Source organism: Dendropsophus ebraccatus, chromosome 1 (genome assembly GCF_027789765.1).
Source record: "Dendropsophus ebraccatus isolate aDenEbr1 chromosome 1, aDenEbr1.pat, whole genome shotgun sequence".
Classification (NCBI taxonomy): Eukaryota; Metazoa; Chordata; class Amphibia; order Anura; family Hylidae; genus Dendropsophus; species Dendropsophus ebraccatus.
In genome coordinates, this window is record NC_091454.1 from 206,711,831 (window position 1) to 206,729,925 (window position 18,095).

Here is an 18,095-nt window from a genome sequence, read left to right on the forward strand (position 1 = left end):
CTTTGCAAACAGCCATCAGCTAAGAGACAGATATAATTTGTTTTATCCCCCTATTAGCTTTCTGACCACATCTGCAGATCTGTAATACTTTACCTGGTGCTGGGAAACTGCATTTATAGCAATTCATGCCATTGGGCATATAGATGACCCCTTTAATGGTAAAATATACATCAGTATATATTGGTTGATCATCCCAATACAGCTTCCAGTAACAAATTACAAGTATTATGAATGAATCACATCCGTACATAAAATCCTAAGTTAACATCCTCGTAATCGTGCATCGTAGTGTATTGAGATTCTTGCGCCATCTTGTGACCAATATAGGAAAAAGCAAAAGAAATGAAAGACAGAAACTAAAGAAATCTCATTCCCACCCTGAGTCATATAAACTGCTGCACCCCCTCTTTTTTCTATATCCCTTAACTCACCAGGAACAAAAAAAATAATCATATGAAAAATCCTTTATTCCAGTATTATTCACACATTGTCACAATCCATCGCTGGTTTTTGGCAGAGAACTGCCCTATATCGGAGAATCACAACGACATAGAGGGTAGAAAACTGGGTAATTGCCCAAAACACACGATTCCTAAAGGACCCCCATTATCATTAACCAATTCACTGCCATAGACCACCAGGGACCTTAACTCTTTTGTCAATGTATGGTGATAGTAGAAAAGAATGTAGATAGTATTGAGGGGAAAATATATGACAGTGTTATGGTAGTATTATTTACATACTGTATTACTAGATGGCAGTATTGTGTGGAAGTATTAAGTGATATTATTTAGAAGTATTTGGCTAAAAAAGTGCTTATCTTTTGAGGTTTTTTTATATGTATAATTAAGATAACAACAATGGTGTCTAATAATGGAGGGTCGGGGGTCCTACTTTGCTTATAGCCCAGGACCCTAAGTTCTATGAAACCAGTCCTGGGCAGAGTTGGAGCACTGTATATAGAATGATATTTAGAAATTCCCTAGAATATAAAACAAGCAAGCTCCCCCTAGGGACAACAGGAAGTAGCTGCAGTATCCTAGAAGCCAGAGAAACGGGTCAGTGTCAGGCTTCAGCCCAGAAAAAGCCCCCTAGCAGTCATGTGCCCCGTCTCTAGGGTGGATATAAGGGTTGAGCGAGCTCTAGTACCCGTCCAAACCAATGCATGCAGCATTTTATTACCAGTGGCTGAAGTGGTTTATAGCCCTAAAGCTGCCTGAAATACATGGATACAGTCTATGGCCTATGGCTGTATCCATGTTTTCCTGGCAGTCTTTGGACTGCATCCAACTTCTGCAGCCACCGGTAATCAAATACTGCTCGCTGGGGTTCGGACGAACTCGAGTGTGCTTGAAGTTCGCTCACCTCTAATGGGTATGGCATTCACTAGTGAGTAATATATTTAATCTTTCTGGCTTTTTTTAACCCTTAGAGGACCGGGCGAATTAAAATTTTTGCGTTTTCGTTTTTTTCCTACTTGTACTTAAAAGGCCATAGCAGTTGCATTTTTTCACCTAGAAACCCACATGAGCCCTTATTTTTTGCGCCACTAATTGTACTTTGCAATGACAGGCTGAATTTTTTCATAAAATACGCATTTCTTTTATTTGGAGAGTTTTTGTTCTTACGCCTCTCACCCTTTTATCTGATGGCCTGTAAAAAATTCAAACCATTGTTAACAAACATATGTTCCTTAAAATCGCTCCATTCCCAGGCTTATAACGCTTGTATCCTTTGGTCTTTGGGGCTGTGTGAGGTGTCATTTTTTGCACCATGATGTGTTCTTTCTATCGGTACCTTGATTGCGCATATACGACTTTTTGATCGCTTTTTATTACAATTTTTCTGGATTTGATGCGACCAAAAATTCACAATTTTGCACTTTGGGATTTTTTTGCGCTGACGCCATTAACCGTGCGAGATCAGGAATGGGATTAATGAATAGTTTGGGCGATAACACACGCGGCGATACCAAACATGTTTATTTATTTTATTTGTTTTATTTTTACTTAGAACATGGGGAAAGGGGGGTGATTCAAACTTTTATTAGGGGAGGGGATTTTTTTTTATTTTTTTTACTCTAGGGTTATTCCCCTGGGGGACTTTTAGTATAAGCACACTGATCTCTCATAGAGATCTATGTTGTATAGTTATACCATGAAGGGGCTATGGAGCGACTATGGCAAAACCTGGCACCACCATGGCCTATGGAGCCCCCATCTTCTATGTCCATTACTGTTTCCCATATACTGGAAGCTTCCAGGTTGCCAGGTGCCAGTTATAGTTCTTTTCCAGGATCAGCAGGAAGGTGTCTTCTCACAGATATAATCTATTGTGTTGCCACAATCCAAGTCGTTCCATCCTCCGGAGATCATCTCGGTGCAGTGCTCACGTTGTGCCGCATTATTCGGTTCTCCTTGATGCCAGTTACTGTAGGAGATATAACATAGGTAACCAGATGTCATGTTATATTCTACTTCATGACTACTATCATAGCAATTTGGTCTTGTTCTTGAAAACCATAGCTTAAAATATAGATGAGACACTGGTACAAACCTAGTGGAAGAATACGCTTTCCACTAATATCCCTTGCTGTCTAGCTGGAACAAGCCCTTTAGGGCTGGGTTCACACTACGTATATTTCAGTCAGTATTGTGGTCCTCATATTGCAACCAAAACCAGGAGTGGAATAAAAATACAGAAAGGATCTGTTCACACAATGTTGAAATTGAGTGGATGGCCGCCATATAACAGTAAATAACGGCCATTATTTCAATATAACAGCCGTTGTTCTAAAATAACAGCAAATATTTGCCATTAAATGGCGGCCATCCACTCAATTTCAACATTGTGTGAACAGATCCTTTCTGTGTTTTTAAGCCACTCCTGGTTTTGGTTGCAATATGAGGACCACAATACTGACTGAAATATACGTAGTGTGAACACAGCCTAAAGGGGTATTCCGCTCAAACATAACTTTTGATACGTTGCTGCCCATGGTAAGACTAACTATTCCTTCCATACTTGTTATTATCTACCCAGTCTCCTTCCCCCAGTTCTGAGCTGCTGCTTTCTGCTAAAGATACAAACAAGTGTGTGTGAGTTTTTCTCTCCGTCTTCTCCTCCCCCCCCTTCTGAGATGGCAGTCCCTATCTGCAACTTTGTAATGCTGGGAGGGTCAATCACAGTCACAACTTGACAGCAGATTAACCCAACAAAGTTGCAGATAAAGCCTGCCAGGGGGTTGTTTACAGAAGGGAGGAGGGGGGTCAGGGGAGAGAAAAACTTGCACACAGTTTTTTCTGTCTTCGGCAGTAAGCAGCAGCTCAGAACAGGGGGAAGGAGACGAATGGAGATAAAAGAAAATCAGGCAGATATCTAATACATATACAGCATATACAGTATATGAGAAATATCTGCTGCAAGCTGCTCATCTCTTTATATATTCTTTGGGCCTGTACGCAACACACAGAGTAGCTGACATGAAATACGGGCTCATCCTGGTAATGCCTTTTCTATGAGAACGCTACATATAAAATATATGAATTCATTACTTACGTGTATATTGGACTTTTCCCATCCACCCAAAGCCAAGTATTTATATTTCTCCTGAGTCCGATCCAGAATCTCTTATTTCCAGTTAATGGACGAAGTGCGTCCTGGGGGAGAATGAACAAATCTTAAAAACATTAAAGGGCTTGTCCAGCAAAAATCTTTTTCTTTCAAATCAACTGGTTTCAGAAAGTTATGTAGATTTGTATTTACTATACTGTTTAAAATTTTCCAGTCTTCCAATACTTATCAGTTGCTGTATGTCTTGAATAAAATGGTGTATTCTTTTCAATCTGACATAGTGCTCACTGCTGCCACCTCTGTCCATGTTAGGAACTGTACAGAGCAGGAGAGGTTTTCTATAGGGATTTGCTACTGCTCTGGAAAGTCCCTGACATGGACAGAGGTGGCAGCAGAGAGCACTGTGTCAGATCGAAACGAATACACACCTTCCTGCAGGACATACAGCAGTTGATAAGTACTGGAAGACTAAATAGAAGTAAATTACAAATCTATATAACTTTCTGAAACCAGTTGATCTGAAAGAAAAAGATTTTTAGCAAAGAAAAAGATTATTATAATAATATCTGATGTGTGTGTATACGGCCTAAGGTCCCATAGCACACAAGTGTATTTGGGATACACAGTCCATATAGAGAGGACAGGACGTCTGGTATTCTACATCATATGCCGTACTGTACATTGCTCCTGGTTCTTCTCTAGTAGAACAAAATTCAGACCTTGCATAAGAAAACAAGCAAAAAAAAGTTTCTAGTATAGTTTTATAGTCAGGGCTTGCCCGGGCGAGTGCTGGGGCCCACAGCGCCTCTAGGGGCCCAGACAGGGAGAGAAGGGCCCAGTGTTCTAATGTTCAGCCCACTCACTGTATTGCAAGGTAATTGCTTAACAGCAGAAGAGACAGGAGACCTACACAGAAAGAGAAAAGGGTGAAGGACCTGATCACATGACCTGCAGGTCCTCAACTTTACAGTGTGGAGAGCAGCCCAACAGAGAGAAGAGGGGAAAGACTTCGCTGTAAGTGGTGGGTGTCAGTGTCTGAGTGTGTCAGTGTCAGTCAGAGTGAGTCAGTGTCAGTCAGTCAGTGTCTGTGTCAGCCAGTCAGTGTCAATCAGTGTCTGTTATGCTGCGTTTACACGGGGAGAGTTCGCCCGATTGTACGACTAACGATTTTGAAGTAACAATATTTTTTTTATAGCGATCAGCGTTTAGACGGAACGATATATCGTACGGAAAAATCGTTTTGCGATCGCTTAAGCCTATCTCGCACATAGGTTAAATCTGTGAACGACTGTTTACACGGAACGATCTGCTAATTTTTTGCGCACAACCAACGACCATTTGAGGACATGTTCAAAGATCAAAATGAACGATTTCTTGCTCGTCGATTGATCGTTCGCTGCGTTTACACGTACGATTATCGCTCGAATTCGATCGTTATTCAGTAAGTGTCTGCGTCAATAATTTGTGTTTGTTATGGTGCATTTACACAGGCAGATTTATCTGACAGATTTTGGAAGCCAAAGTCAGGGATTTGAAAAGAGCAGAAATCTCAGTCTATCCTTTATGACCCGTTCCCTGTTTATGGTCTGTTCCTGGCTTTGGCTTCAAAAATCTGTCAGATAAATCTGCCTGTGGAAACGCACCAATAGCGGTGTCTCAGGTGATTGTGCAGTCTATAGATGTGGGGCCCGCTGAGGCTCTGTCGCCCAAGGGCCCACAAAAACCCAGAGCGGGCCCGGTTATGTGCACCTTATTATGGGTCATTCCTCATAGTGCCTTCTAGTGATAGAGTTGGACCAAGGGTTGCAGAACATTACAGAAGTTTCTAGAGACAGGCAGAAGTTAGGTGATTTAGTTGTTTACAGAGGAGATAGTAGAAGCAGAGAGCCCTATAGACCTTCCAGCATGAACAAAAGATGTGGTTCCCGCAAGGGTCACACCCTATTTCTACATGGCTTTATTTGAATAGACACCCCCTTTAAGTCACCATAACCCTGATAAGTGGCCATATATTACCTGTTCCTTCTGGCTTCTCAGGATGAGGAGTGAAGACGCCATTTTATTGCATTCTTTCCTTGAATTTTCCCAACTTTGATGAGACGTCGAGAAAAAATAGCATTTTGAATCCAGCAGGGTCCATGCAAGCGGACAGGACGAACAGAGATCTAGTGATCATATAAGGAGAATATGAGATCCTAGCCACATGTAGGACGTTAGATTCTGGCAGATACCATGTGGCATGCAGAAGACCCCTGAAAGACAGACAGGATCTAGGCCATATGATGTGGGTTTCCATATGATATAAATGGATTTCTGTATAATAGTGAATGGTATAAACAAGAGGAAAGACATAAGAGGAGTCACACAATGCCTTATCTGTAGACTTACTCAAGACTTTTTTAATGGCTTGTACTTCAGACTTTAGGACAGGGATTTCACTCACTGAAAAATAACAAAATCAGAGGACAGTTCAGTCTTAGGCTATGTTCACACTACATAAATCTACGGCCGTTGTTTTCACCCATGTGCGCCTGAAACTACGGCCGTAGAAATACGCTCATACGGGCTAGTCGTGGAACTACGGCCGTTGTATAATTTTGCTTCCTAGCTTGTTTCTGAGCAAAATAAAACAGGTCATTTATTTGGAATACTGCGCCCAGCCCAATAAACCAAAATTTTGCAGAATTTTGCAGAAATAAGTATTCCGTGCACAGCCACATTGAAATCCACGGCCGTAGTTGGAACATTACCGGCCGGAAATAAATGACATGTTCATTTTTCAGGGAGCCGTGAAAACAACGGCCGTTGTCTGATACGTAGTGTGCATTGTAGTTCGTAGTACGTAGTTCGTATATATTGCAGCCAAGGCATAAACCTCAAAACTACGGCCGTAGTTTTGCGGTTCGGACTACAGCCGTAGTTTTATGTAGTGTAGTGTGAACATAGCCTTAATAAGCGTTTTAAGTGTCATAATTTACATTCATTTCTGTCCTTAAAGGGGCACAACATAGAAACACAATTTTTTTTAAATCAACTGGTCTCAGAAACTTGAGCAAACTTGCGGACAGTTTGGGGTTTGCGCTATCCATATTTGAATCCCGATGCCTTAAGAAGGTGGATGCAGCCCAAATACTGCCTGGAAAATGGATACAGCCATAGCCCATAGACTGTATCCAAATTTTCCATCCGCCATCTCAAGGTATCGCGATTCAAACCCGAATATTCAGCAGGTTCGCTCATCTCTATTGGCCACTGGTTGCATCTGAGAAGGGGATGACCTGTGACTGACTAAATATAAGGGGATAGCAAATAGGAAGAATTTCCCGGCACTCACCCTTGTAACTTGCAATAAAATTTTATTCCATATGGAGCAGGACGCATTTCGTCGTGATCCGCCTTTCTCCACTGCCGAAACGTGTCCTGCTTTTTGTTATGTGCACCTTCATATGGAATAAAATGTAATTGCAAGCTACAATGGTGAGTGCCGGGAAATTCTTCCTATTTGCTGTATACTATTGTCCACGAGCACCACATCCCGGAGTGCCAACTTGTTTTGTGCATACTAAATATAAGGTGATGTAACCCACTCTCAAGTGCGGAAAAAGCGGTGCACAAATGTGAAGGTAAGAAGACTCACATGATGGTTTTTTTGTTGTTGACTTACCTGAGACTCTCATAATAGATTGTACATCTGACTTTAGGACGGCTATTTCATTCACTGAAAAATAACAAGAGCAGGAAATAAGGCTTAGGAGGTTGTCATCATTCACAACAGTTCATGCTTTTTTGCAAAAAAACTGATGAAAAAAAACAATGCATTTGTGTACTGAACTTTTTTTTTATTTATTGTGTCCGTTAAAAAAAAAAAGAGTCTGTTTTGATCCGTCTTTTTTTTTTTTATAATGGAAGTCAATGGAAAAACGGATCAGAACGGAGGCACACAAATGCATTGGTTTTTTTTTCATCCGGTTTGTGCACAGAATGGATAAAAAAAACTGATTGCAAAAACGTAGTGTGAACCCAGCCTTAGTATGTTTTTGAAGTAATAGAGGAAATCAAAGAGCCATACAGACACATGGTTTGACCTTGGATTCAACCCCAAAATCTAAGTCCTGCAAAGTGTTTGGGACTTTATCAGTATTGATCATAGTCCCATTGGTAATGTGTACTATAAATTACTACCCAAAAGGGAACCTAAAGCCAATTTATTAGATGTCTTTTTTGAATCACATCCACAGTTGCCGCTATACACCCTACTGGGGCCCTAACTCATGTTCAGAGCCCTTAATCTAGACGCACTAAGGCTACCTGCTCTGCATATGGCCTACACCATTCAGTGTTGATGGCATCCAGTTTGGAGACTGTTGCCGAACCAGAACAGTTCAGCAAATCCGCTCAATGCTATTCATGAAACAAATGATAATAAGAAGCTCAAAATAAAAAGAAAACTTGGGGGCACTCACCGTATTTTCATGCAAGATTTATTCCATACGAAAACTTTAAAATTCCAGCAGGTACACTACCGTTCAAAAGTTTGGGGTCACATTGAAATGTCCTTATTTTTGAAGGAAAAGCACTGTACTTTTCAATGAAGATAACTTTAAACTAGTCCTAACTTCAAAGAAATACACTCTATACATGGCTAATGTGGTAAATGACTATTCTAGCTGCAAATGTCTGGTTTTTGGTGCAATATCTACTTAGGTGTATAGAGGCCCATTTCCAGCAACTATCACTCCAGTGTTCTAATGGTACAATGTGTTTGCTCATTGGCTCAGAAGGCTAATTGATGATTAGAAAACCCTTGTGCAATCATGTTCACACATCTGAAAACAGTCTAGCTCGTTACAGAAGCTACAAAACTGACCTTCCTTTGAGCAGATTGTGTTTCTGGAGCATCACATTTGTGGGGTCAATTAAACGCTCAAAATGGCCAGAAAAAGAGAACTTTCATCTGAAATTCGACAGTCTATTCTTGTTCTTAGAAATGAAGGCTATTCCATGCGAGAAATTGCTAAGAAATTGAAGATTTCGTACAACGGTGTGTACTACTCCCTTCAGAGGACAGCACAAACAGGCTCTAACCAGAGTAGAAAAAGAAGTGGGGGCCGCGTTGCACAACTAAGCAAGAAGATAAGCACATTAGAGTCTCTAGTTTGAGAAACAGACGCCTCACAGGTCCCCAACTGGCATCTTCATTAAATAGTACCCGCAAAACACCAGTGTCAACATCTACAGTGAAGAGGCGGCTGCGGGATTTTGGCCTTCAGGGAAGAGTGGCAAAGAAAAAGCCATATCTGAGACTGGCCAATAAAAGAAAAAGATTAAGATGGGCAAAAGAACACAGACATTGGACAGAGGAAGACTGGAAAAAAGTGTTGTGGATGGATGAATCCAAGTTTGAGGTATTTGGATCACAAAGAAGAACGTTTGTGAGACGCAGAAGAAATGAAAAGATGCTGGAAGAATGCCTGACGCCATCTGTTAAGCATGGTGGAGGTAATGTGATGGTCTGGGGTTGCTTTGGTGCTGGTAAGGTGGGAGATTTGTACAGGGTAAAAGGGATCCTGAATAAGGAAGACTATCACTCTGCACCGTCGTGCCATACCCAGTGGACAGCGCTTGATTGGAGCCAATTTCATCCTACAACAGGACAATGACCCTAAACACCTCCAAATTGTGCAAGAACTATTTACAGCAGAAGCAGCAGCTGGTATTCTATCATAGGTAATGGAGGGGCCAGCGCAGTCACCAGATCTGAACCCCATTGAGCTGTTGTGGGAGCAGCTGGACCGTATGGTACGCCAGAAGTGGCCATCCAACCAATCCAACTTGTGGGAGCTGCTTCTAGAAGCGTGGGGGGCAATTTCTCCAGCTTACCTCAACAGATTAATAGCTAGAATGCCAAAGGTGTGCAATGCTGGAATTGCTGCAAAAGGTGGATTCTTTGACGAAAGCAAAGTGTGATGTAAGAACAATGTTATTTCAAATACAAATCATTGTTTCTAAACTTGTCAATGTCTTGACTCTATTTTCTATTCATTTCACAATGTATGGTGGTGAATAAGTGTGACTTTTCATGGAAAACACAAAATTGTTTGGGTGACCCCAAACTTTTGAACGGTAGTGTACATAGGTAACGGGCCCAGACGCCAACCACTCATCAGTGCAAGCAATCACAGCTGTTTCACGCGCATGCGCGCTTCATCAGATAATGATAAGAAGTTCACTTACTCAGGGTTTGGTTGACTTTCATCAGATCCTTCTTCCAGGTTTCTCTGTCTTCCATAGATATGTCTTGGATCTGGGACACTGTGTACGAAGCAGAGGCGGGTTACGTCGAGGGTATAGTCATGGTTACTCATAAATATAATCCGGAATGAATGGTCACCATTGATCTTCAGCTCAGTCAGTTGATTGGAGATGTTGGAGTCTGAAATGGAATTAGAACTTGTTGTCAAATACAGATATCATTATAGATTATATTCCTGCCGGGCATACAGCGGCTAATAAGTACAAGAAGACTTTTTAAATAGAAGTAAATGAAAAATCAATATAACTTTTATCCATTTCCCCAGGGGAACTTCATCCCATGACTAGATATATGGGAACAAGGCCTGAAAGATCTTCTACTCACAATAGATGAACATGATGCTGATCACAAGAATCCAGAGGAGAAACATGAGAACCAAACCGAAGATCACAACCATATTTTTCCAGTCCCATTTGAGCTTCTTCTCAGAGGTTTGCTCCACTAAAAGACAAAAAGACGTCACAAGATTTTTATTACTGTATATCACGACTTGTCCTTGGTCTATTATCATAAAATCTAAAATTTTTGTAAGAATAAAAAAAAATGGTTCTTCTACTGTAAAAGGTGATGTCCTATAGTGGCGGAGCTGCTGACCACAAGCAGGGATTTGAATATTGACTGCTTTTATTGGTTGAGAGGCATCAGGTGACCAAATGATCTTACTTCCACACATGTGACTGAATGTGGTAATGACACAGCAGATATGTTAACTCTTGCACTCTCAAAACCCTTCAGTGTACGCTGTTAAGCAGTGTGACAGGTGGATCAGTAGTTTGTACATGATATATATATATATATATATATATATATATATATATATATATACACAACACGTTCATTCTTTGGACGGACGACGGAATCCGCCCGTGCATAGAATGGAGTCTATGACACAAGTGGAGACGCACATGCGGCGAATTCCGCAACGGATTTTCCGCACATACCCACATGCAGTAGGTAGGACAAGGACCTGTTTCCTGCACAAAGTGACAGATACTACGGTAATTTGATATGATCAGAGAAGATTAGTCTTCTACCTAGTAATAATAATAGAAAACTTGCACAGGTGAGAAAATGAGGAGATCTGATTGGTTCATATGAGGTCAAGTGTCCTTATAATAACAGTGATCTTCTGGAGCACAGGAAGTGTTGTCATTGGGATTGAAAAGCTACATGACAGAACAAGAAAAGGCTTTAATATAGATTTTCTGGTAGTTCCCCTTTGAAAATATAAAAAAAAGAAAAATTATGAGATTTATCAAACATGGTGTAAAGTGAAACTGGCTCAGTTGCCCCTAGCAACCAATCAGAATCCATCTTTCATTCCTCACAGACTCTTTGGAAAATGAAAGGTGGAATCTGATTGGTTGCTAGAGGCAACTGAGCCAGTTTCACTTTATACCATGTTTGATAAATCTCCCCCTATGTTACACCCAAACTGATCATATAATTACCCCAGTACTATAATTACAACCTCTCTCTCTCTCTATAGACTCGTTCCTCTGTTACTAAGTCACATACAGGTTCCCGCGGCTCCTCACCTGTCTGGTCTCTGAATGCTGCATTTACGGCCGGTGACGAAAAGTCAAGACCTGAAGGGAGAAGCGTGAAGGATAGAAGTCACAGTCCACATTCATAGGGAAACACATACAAAGACTATAGGAGGTTAGTGCAGATCAGGGTTTTGTGAAGGCGGCTACACTTCTTCTTCTTACCTATAGGGGGCGGCTGAAATGACGGAACTCTTCTTGGTCCTGACAATGAAGAGCAGAGATCATACAGAGATGGGAATGTAGACTTCAGGATGAAACTTTTATCAATAGGCTTCACAATTAAAGGGACACTCAAGGCAACACCGATAAACTATGCAAAGCTTAAAGGGGTAGTTCACAAAAAAAAAAAATTCTTTCAAATCAACTGGTGCCAGAGATTTGTAATTTACTTCTGTTAAAAAAATCTCCAGTCTTCCAGCCCTTATCAGCTGCTGTATGTCCTGCAGGAAGTGGTGTATTCTTTCCAGTCTGACACAGTGCTCTCTGCTGCCATCTCTGTCCATGTCAGGAACTGTCCAGAGCAGCAGCAAATTCCCATAGTAAATCTCTCCTGCTCTCCAGGCTGGAGAGATTACACCACTTCCTGCAAGATATACAGCAGATGATAAGTACTGGAAGACTTGAGTGTTTTTTTTTTAATAGAAGTAATTTACAAATCTCTGGCACCATTTGATTTGAAAGAATGTTTTTTTTTGTTTTTTGTTTTTTTTTGCTGAACTACCCCTTTAAGGAGAGTGTGATTAAAGGGGTTATCCAGTTTCTTTCAAATCAACTGGTTTCAGAAAGTTATATAGATTTGTAATTAACTTCTATTTAAATTTCAGGCATTCCAGTACTTATCAGCTGCTGTATGTCCTGCAGAAAGTGGTGTTGTTTTTTTCAGTCTGAAACAGTGCTCTCTGCTGCCACCTCTGTCCATGTCAGGAACTGTCCAGAGTAGTAGCAAATCCCCATGAAAAACCTCTCCTGCTCTGGACAGTTCCTGACATGAACTGAGGTGGCATCAGAGAGCACTGTGTCAGACTGGAAAAGAATACACCACTTCCTGCAGGACATAAAGCAGCTGATATGTACTGGAATACTTAAGATTTTTAAATAGAAGGTATTTAAAAATCTGTATAAGTTTCTGACACCAGTTGATTTAAAAACAGTTTGTTTTCTCCGGAGTACCACTTTAATAGCATCTTAATACAATACCTAAAATAATACTGCCATATAGCATCTACACAAGACATATATCCCTAATACTGCCATTCAGTGTCTGAATACTACTGCCATGTACAGTAATGCATTCATAGTAAAGGGGTCCCTGGTCATGTAGATTAGTAGAGCTTTATATATTACAGGTTGTTCCTGGCAGAGTGTTATCATACAGAGGCCCCGGGCTATGGTCCAAGCTGCCAGAACCTGACCGTAACTCTGACTCACAGACTATGACATTTGCTTAGGGAGTTCTTTCAGGCAAACACAACATTAGTGAATCATTGTCCGTGTATAGTAATTCAGTATAAATTCTTACCATGAGTTGTGTTTTCTGCCTTATCAACAGCGAATGAAGGTTTCTCCATATCTGAAAGATATATGTAAGACAATGATTAAGGGTGAACTTGGTCGTTGGGGTTTTAACTAAGATTAAAGGGGTACTCCGGAGGAAACTTTTTTAAAATGAACTGGTGTCAGAAAGTTATACAGATTTGTAACTTACTTCTGTTTAAACATTTCCAGACTTCCAGCACTTATCAGCTGCTGTATGTCCTGCAGGAAGTGGTGTATTCTTTCAAGTCTGACACAGTGCTCTCTCTGTCCAGAGTAGTGGCAAATCACAAAGAAAACCTCTCCTGCTCTGGATGGTTCCTGACATGGACAGAGGTGGCAGCAGAGAGCACTGTGCCACACCGGAAAGAATACACCACATCCTGCAGAACATACAGCAGCTGATAAGTACTAAATACTGGATATTTTTAAATAGAAGGAAATTACAAATCTATATAACTTTCTGACACCAGTTAATTTAAACTAAAATTCTCTGGAGTACCACTTTAAAGCAAAAAAAAAAAAAAAAAAATTGTGACCACATCTTTATCCACAGCTTGTAAGCCACCCTCCTATCTCTTTTAGGGCACAATAATCATGAAGATAGACCTTCTTTAGATGAAATGACTGTGACGATCAGCTGATTTTGCTAACTGCTGCTCACTTCCCCTGCAGCGGCCACTGCAGGTGAAATGTAGTATTACATGTTGGCCACTCAAATGTATAGGTGACATGGACGGCTTGAGGTCACCCCAGCTAGAGCTATAGGGTATATCGACAGGTACTATCTAACACAAATCCATATTTACAAGGTACAGAGCTGCAATTATTCTAGGCCATGACATCATCCATGGAGTCCATGGGGGAGATTTATCAAACATGGTGTAAAGTGAAACTGTCTCAGTTGCCCCTAGCAACCAATCAGATTCCACTTCTTATTCCTCACAGATTCTTTGGAAAATGAAAGGTGGAATCTGATTGGTTGCTAGGGGCAACTGAGCCAGTTTCACTTTACACCATGTTTGATAAATCTCCCCCCTTGTATATATAGAATATATAAACAATGTGAAAATACTGAACAGATGACATTTACTATGGAATACATTGCATACTGTGACTTTGTGCGTATTTTACCTCTTAGTTGAAGGTCTCCTATTCTGCCTGTGGTTTTGTTCCCCTTCTCCTTTCGTTCCGGTATAGCTGGCACCTTCCTGTTGTCGTCGACATTCTCATAGTCATCAGCATCATCATCAGATATTCCGCAAACTGAGAACAAGAAGACTCCGAATAACATCATGAGTCAGTAAAGGACAACGGTAACTTTTAGGCACATGTTACACCTGATCCCCATAATGTTCTATGCAGATCTCATTTCTGCTTGGTCAGACTTAGGGTCCGATAATACCTGTAAACGAGCGCCGATCTGCTAGATCGGCGCTCGTTTACAGGGCCTATTACACAGCCCGATAATCGTTTAACAAGGGCTGCTGGGACATTGTTACCAATGTCCTTGCCGTCCTTGTTTAAACTGCATACATTACCTATCCAGGCTGCAGGGCTCCTCTTCCTCTCTGCTTCTCACCGGGTCCTGCGCGCTCCAGCTTCAGAGCAGCCTGTCTCAGCTGACAGGCCACAATCTCTGGCCGCTGCGGTCCTGTGATTGGCTGAGCGGCCGATCTGAAGCTGAAGCGCGGGGGACCCGGTGAGAAGCACAGCACAAGAGGAGCCCTGCAGCATGGATGGGTAATGTATTCTTCTTTGCATATAGTCGGCCACGCACCGCTATTAGACGTAGTGATGCGTGGTCGGCGCCCGACAATCATAGGTCCAAACCTATATCAACGAACAGCCAATGACAACGATCATTGGCTGATCGTTGTGTTTATTACACGTAACAATAATCCTCCGGATAGGGCCGGATCGGCTGATTATCGTTCCATGTAATAGTACCCTTACAGTGCGGCACTTCCAGATGTGGGGATGTGATGTCACAGGGCCGCTCAGCCAATCATAGGCTGCAGCGAGGACCCACCTCGGCCTCTAAAAGGCCCGCAACATTATGTCCTTAAACCTCCATAATACTGCTAATTGTGCTGGAGCGGGAAGGTAAGTGGATGTTGTTTTTTACACATTTTTTTTACTGGGAACTCTATGCCTGAGGAAGGCCCTGACTTGATACAGGACCAAAACGCGTTGTTTGAAAAAATAGTTTTTTGTTTTTGGTCCAAGATTGCATAGTATGTTGTGATTGTCGACAAGCGCTCACTTCTATGCATTGCCACACCTGATATCTACACCTGTGCCTGGTTCACTTGAAGGGTATCCCTGTCCCAGATGGCCTCTGCTGGGTCTCTCTGTGTTATCTTTTTACACATACAGTATATCTAAAAATTATGGCTCTCAAAATGCAGCAACATAAAAACTTTTTTTTTTGTGCACGAGTAAACTTTACATACATTGAAATATATATATATAATCTCTGTGATCTTACCATCATACCAACTTAGAGACTAAAGGTTATCTGAGCCACATGCTGACTGTCATAGATTGTAATTTTCATATGGGGTCATTTTGAACCCATGTCTTTTAAACCACATATTCAGGCCCTGACCACCTTCCTGCCGCCTTCACCTCAAAAACATTTCCAGAATCGACTCTTTTCTCACCCCTGACTCCACAAAACTGCTGGTACATGCTTTCATTATCTCCTGCTTGGACTACTCTAACCTCATCCTCTCTGGCCTTCCATCTAACTCCCTTGCTCCCCTTCAGCTTATCCTTACTCTGCTGCCCTACTAATCCATCTCTCCCCTCACTCTCCCTCCCCCCTCTACCAAACCCTTCACTGGCTCCCCATAGTCCAGCAAATAAATTTTAAGTTGTTGTCTATGACGTACAAGGCCATCCACAACCTGTCCCCTCTGTACATCTTTGACCTGATATCCCATTACCGTCCCTCACACAACCTCCAATCCTCCAACAACCTCCTTTTGTGCTCCTTGTGTTCCTTGTTCGCACTCACACAACCTCTATGGGGCTGCCAAAGCTTACTGAGTGCTGAATAGGGAATATTAAGCTTAGGCAAGTATACATCCCAAACTTCTGACACTGTTAGTTAGCTGTTAGGTCAGTAGACATATGGTACCTTTTATATATCCAGCTGTTTTTCCATAACACAGAATCAAAGAGGCCTTCCCAAGTCCCTGAAGTTACGAAGCCTGTAGTGTGTCCTTGATCCCCCTTCCATCCCTATACCTGCTTAACATGGATCAGCCTCCAAGACTCGTTCCTGTGCTGTGGATCTGAATTGTGCTCAGGTATGGGATCTAGAAGCAGGGCTCGCCTTCCAGCTGTGAAGAAGGAATAAGGAAAGGAAGGGAAGCGAGGAGGCTTTACAGCTTAAGGCTATGTTCACACTGCGTATGAATCCGTCCGTAGTGCGAACCGCGAATATACGCACGTAGTTTTGAGGTTGATGTGTTTGCTTGAAAGTATACGATATACGCCCGCACAGTGCACACTACGTATGAGCTTAGGGCCGGATCGTATACGGCGCCGTGAAAAATGAACAAGACCATTGTTTGAGGACGGAAATGTTGAAACTCACGGCCGTGGATTTCCATGCGGTCCCGTACGGAGTGCTTATTTCAGCCAAATTGAACTTGATTTTTCGATCCAAAAGGTTCCAAGTAAATGACCTGTTTCAGATCGCTTCGAAACAAGCTAGGGAAGCATAACTGTACTGCGGGCGTATGTTCGCGGTTCGTACGCATCCGGCCACATGTCGATTTTTCGCACGCCCGTATGTACGGCAGCGAAAGACCTGCGTACGGATTCGTACGCAGTGTGAACATAGCCTTATAGCACTTCATGAGCTCAGAGAATAAAATCCCTTTTCTATGTTCTGGAAGCAGAGACAAATATATGAAAGGTACCATGTGTCTCCTTGCACTAACAGCTATCTAGCAGTGTCAGCAGTCTAGAATGTGAAAAGCAGTCGATTCCCTTTAACTCTTGTACATTCTATTCTATAGTCTTTACTCACCGGTTTTGGTTATAACTCCCTTTCCTGGGTTCCCATAAATGTTCTGCATCTTGCATCCACTCTGTCTTCACGTACACATTAAACTTTCTATAATTTACCAGCTTTTATCTTCAGTCTGTATCCACCATCTATCTATTATCTTCTTCCAAGACTCCGCTCTTCTCCAGGCAACAGATGGACTCTCTTAGCTATGGCCCTTTAAGAGTCACTGATGTATGTGGTAGGTATAACCTTATGTAGGAGAGCTAAAAACGTTTACTGTGCTTCCTCTCACAGTGTTTTCTCTTCCTGACAAAGACTAACAGAGCATTGCCGATCACACCCAACCAATAAGAAGGGGTCCCGAGGGATATCGATGGTTCCATCGCCAGTAGGCGGTATACCGACCTAACCTTCTCCCACTTCTGTCTTTCTCTTCTTACTTGCTGTTTTTTTCCTCTGTGAAACCCATTTATATCACTGACTGAAAGTGGCAAAAAAACAAAAACGGTGAAAATAATAAAAGCAAATGACTCATTTTCCCCCGGTGGTTCTAAAGTCTCGGGTCTAAGGTGATAATTGGTGCTTTTCAAAATTCATTTAATGTCACCTGTATAGATCCCTTTAAATCGTCACTGTCGTTTGGAAAAACTTTTGAAGGGGTGCAAGGTTTCAACCCTAGCTTAGGACGCTGCAGGAATTCTTCTTCAAGTCTTGAGTGTCCACCACAAGGGCATCCTACCTTGAAATTATGTGGCTGTCAGTGGCGTAGCTGCCATAGAGGCAGGGTAGGCAGTTGCTATGGGGCCTGTGCAGGAGGGGGGCCTGGGGGAGAAGGTAAGAGGTGTGTCCTTCTGCTTTACCCCTTATGTACTGCAGTGTGTAAGTGACCCAATGTTTACTTACATGCTGCAACACAAAAGGACACCTTAATGTGTGAGATGGTACACTCTATTTGATCAAATGGTTTGCTAAGACTCTGATTTATAAAATTATTCTGGTAAAAGTCCTAGCATAAGTCTTAGCACTTGCAGGTTGCCGTGGCACTTTTCCATTTTTGCCTGTATATTAGCCACTGCATTGTGCTACCTGCACAGTGTGA

The 18,095-nt window shown here is 41.9% G+C and overlaps 1 protein-coding gene across 3 annotated transcripts; it reads right to left on the minus strand.

Annotated features, from left to right (window-relative positions):
* Nucleotides 1–1,553: 1,553 nt before the first annotated feature.
* LOC138767861 (CD209 antigen-like protein D) lies at nucleotides 1,554–17,212 on the minus strand. 3 transcript variants are annotated; one of them, XM_069945703.1, is made up of 13 exons: nucleotides 17,015–17,212; nucleotides 14,104–14,235; nucleotides 12,956–13,006; nucleotides 11,599–11,637; nucleotides 11,425–11,475; nucleotides 10,211–10,327; nucleotides 9,965–10,006; nucleotides 9,808–9,885; nucleotides 7,238–7,291; nucleotides 5,962–6,015; nucleotides 5,590–5,738; nucleotides 3,559–3,659; nucleotides 1,554–2,430 (listed from the first exon to the last, which is right to left on the minus strand). In XM_069945703.1, the coding sequence occupies exons 1-13, from the start codon at nucleotides 17,061–17,063 to the stop codon at nucleotides 2,298–2,300; spliced, it is 1,050 nt and encodes a 349-aa protein (XP_069801804.1). In that variant the 5' UTR covers nucleotides 17,064–17,212; the 3' UTR covers nucleotides 1,554–2,297. The 3 variants fall into 3 exon arrangements, with proteins under 3 accessions (XP_069801804.1, XP_069801810.1, XP_069801819.1); XM_069945709.1 differs by lacking the exon at nucleotides 5,962–6,015; XM_069945718.1 differs by lacking the exons at nucleotides 14,104–14,235; nucleotides 17,015–17,212 and adding an exon at nucleotides 13,579–13,836.
* Between the last annotated feature and the right edge of the window lie 883 nt (nucleotides 17,213–18,095).

Bases quoted from the DNA above. Each gene is read 5' to 3' on its own strand.
- LOC138767861 (XM_069945703.1), bottom strand. From the start codon at position 17,063: ATGCAGAACATTTATGGGAACCCAGGAAAGGGAGTTATAACCAAAACC. The intron at 14,236-17,014 runs GTGAGTAAAGAC...TCTTGTTCTCAG, and splicing joins GGGAGTTATAACCAAAACCG to TTTGCGGAATATCTGATGAT. The intron at 6,016-7,237 runs GTAAGTCAACAA...GTTATTTTTCAG, and splicing joins ATCTATTATGAGAGTCTCAG to TGAGTGAAATCCCTGTCCTA.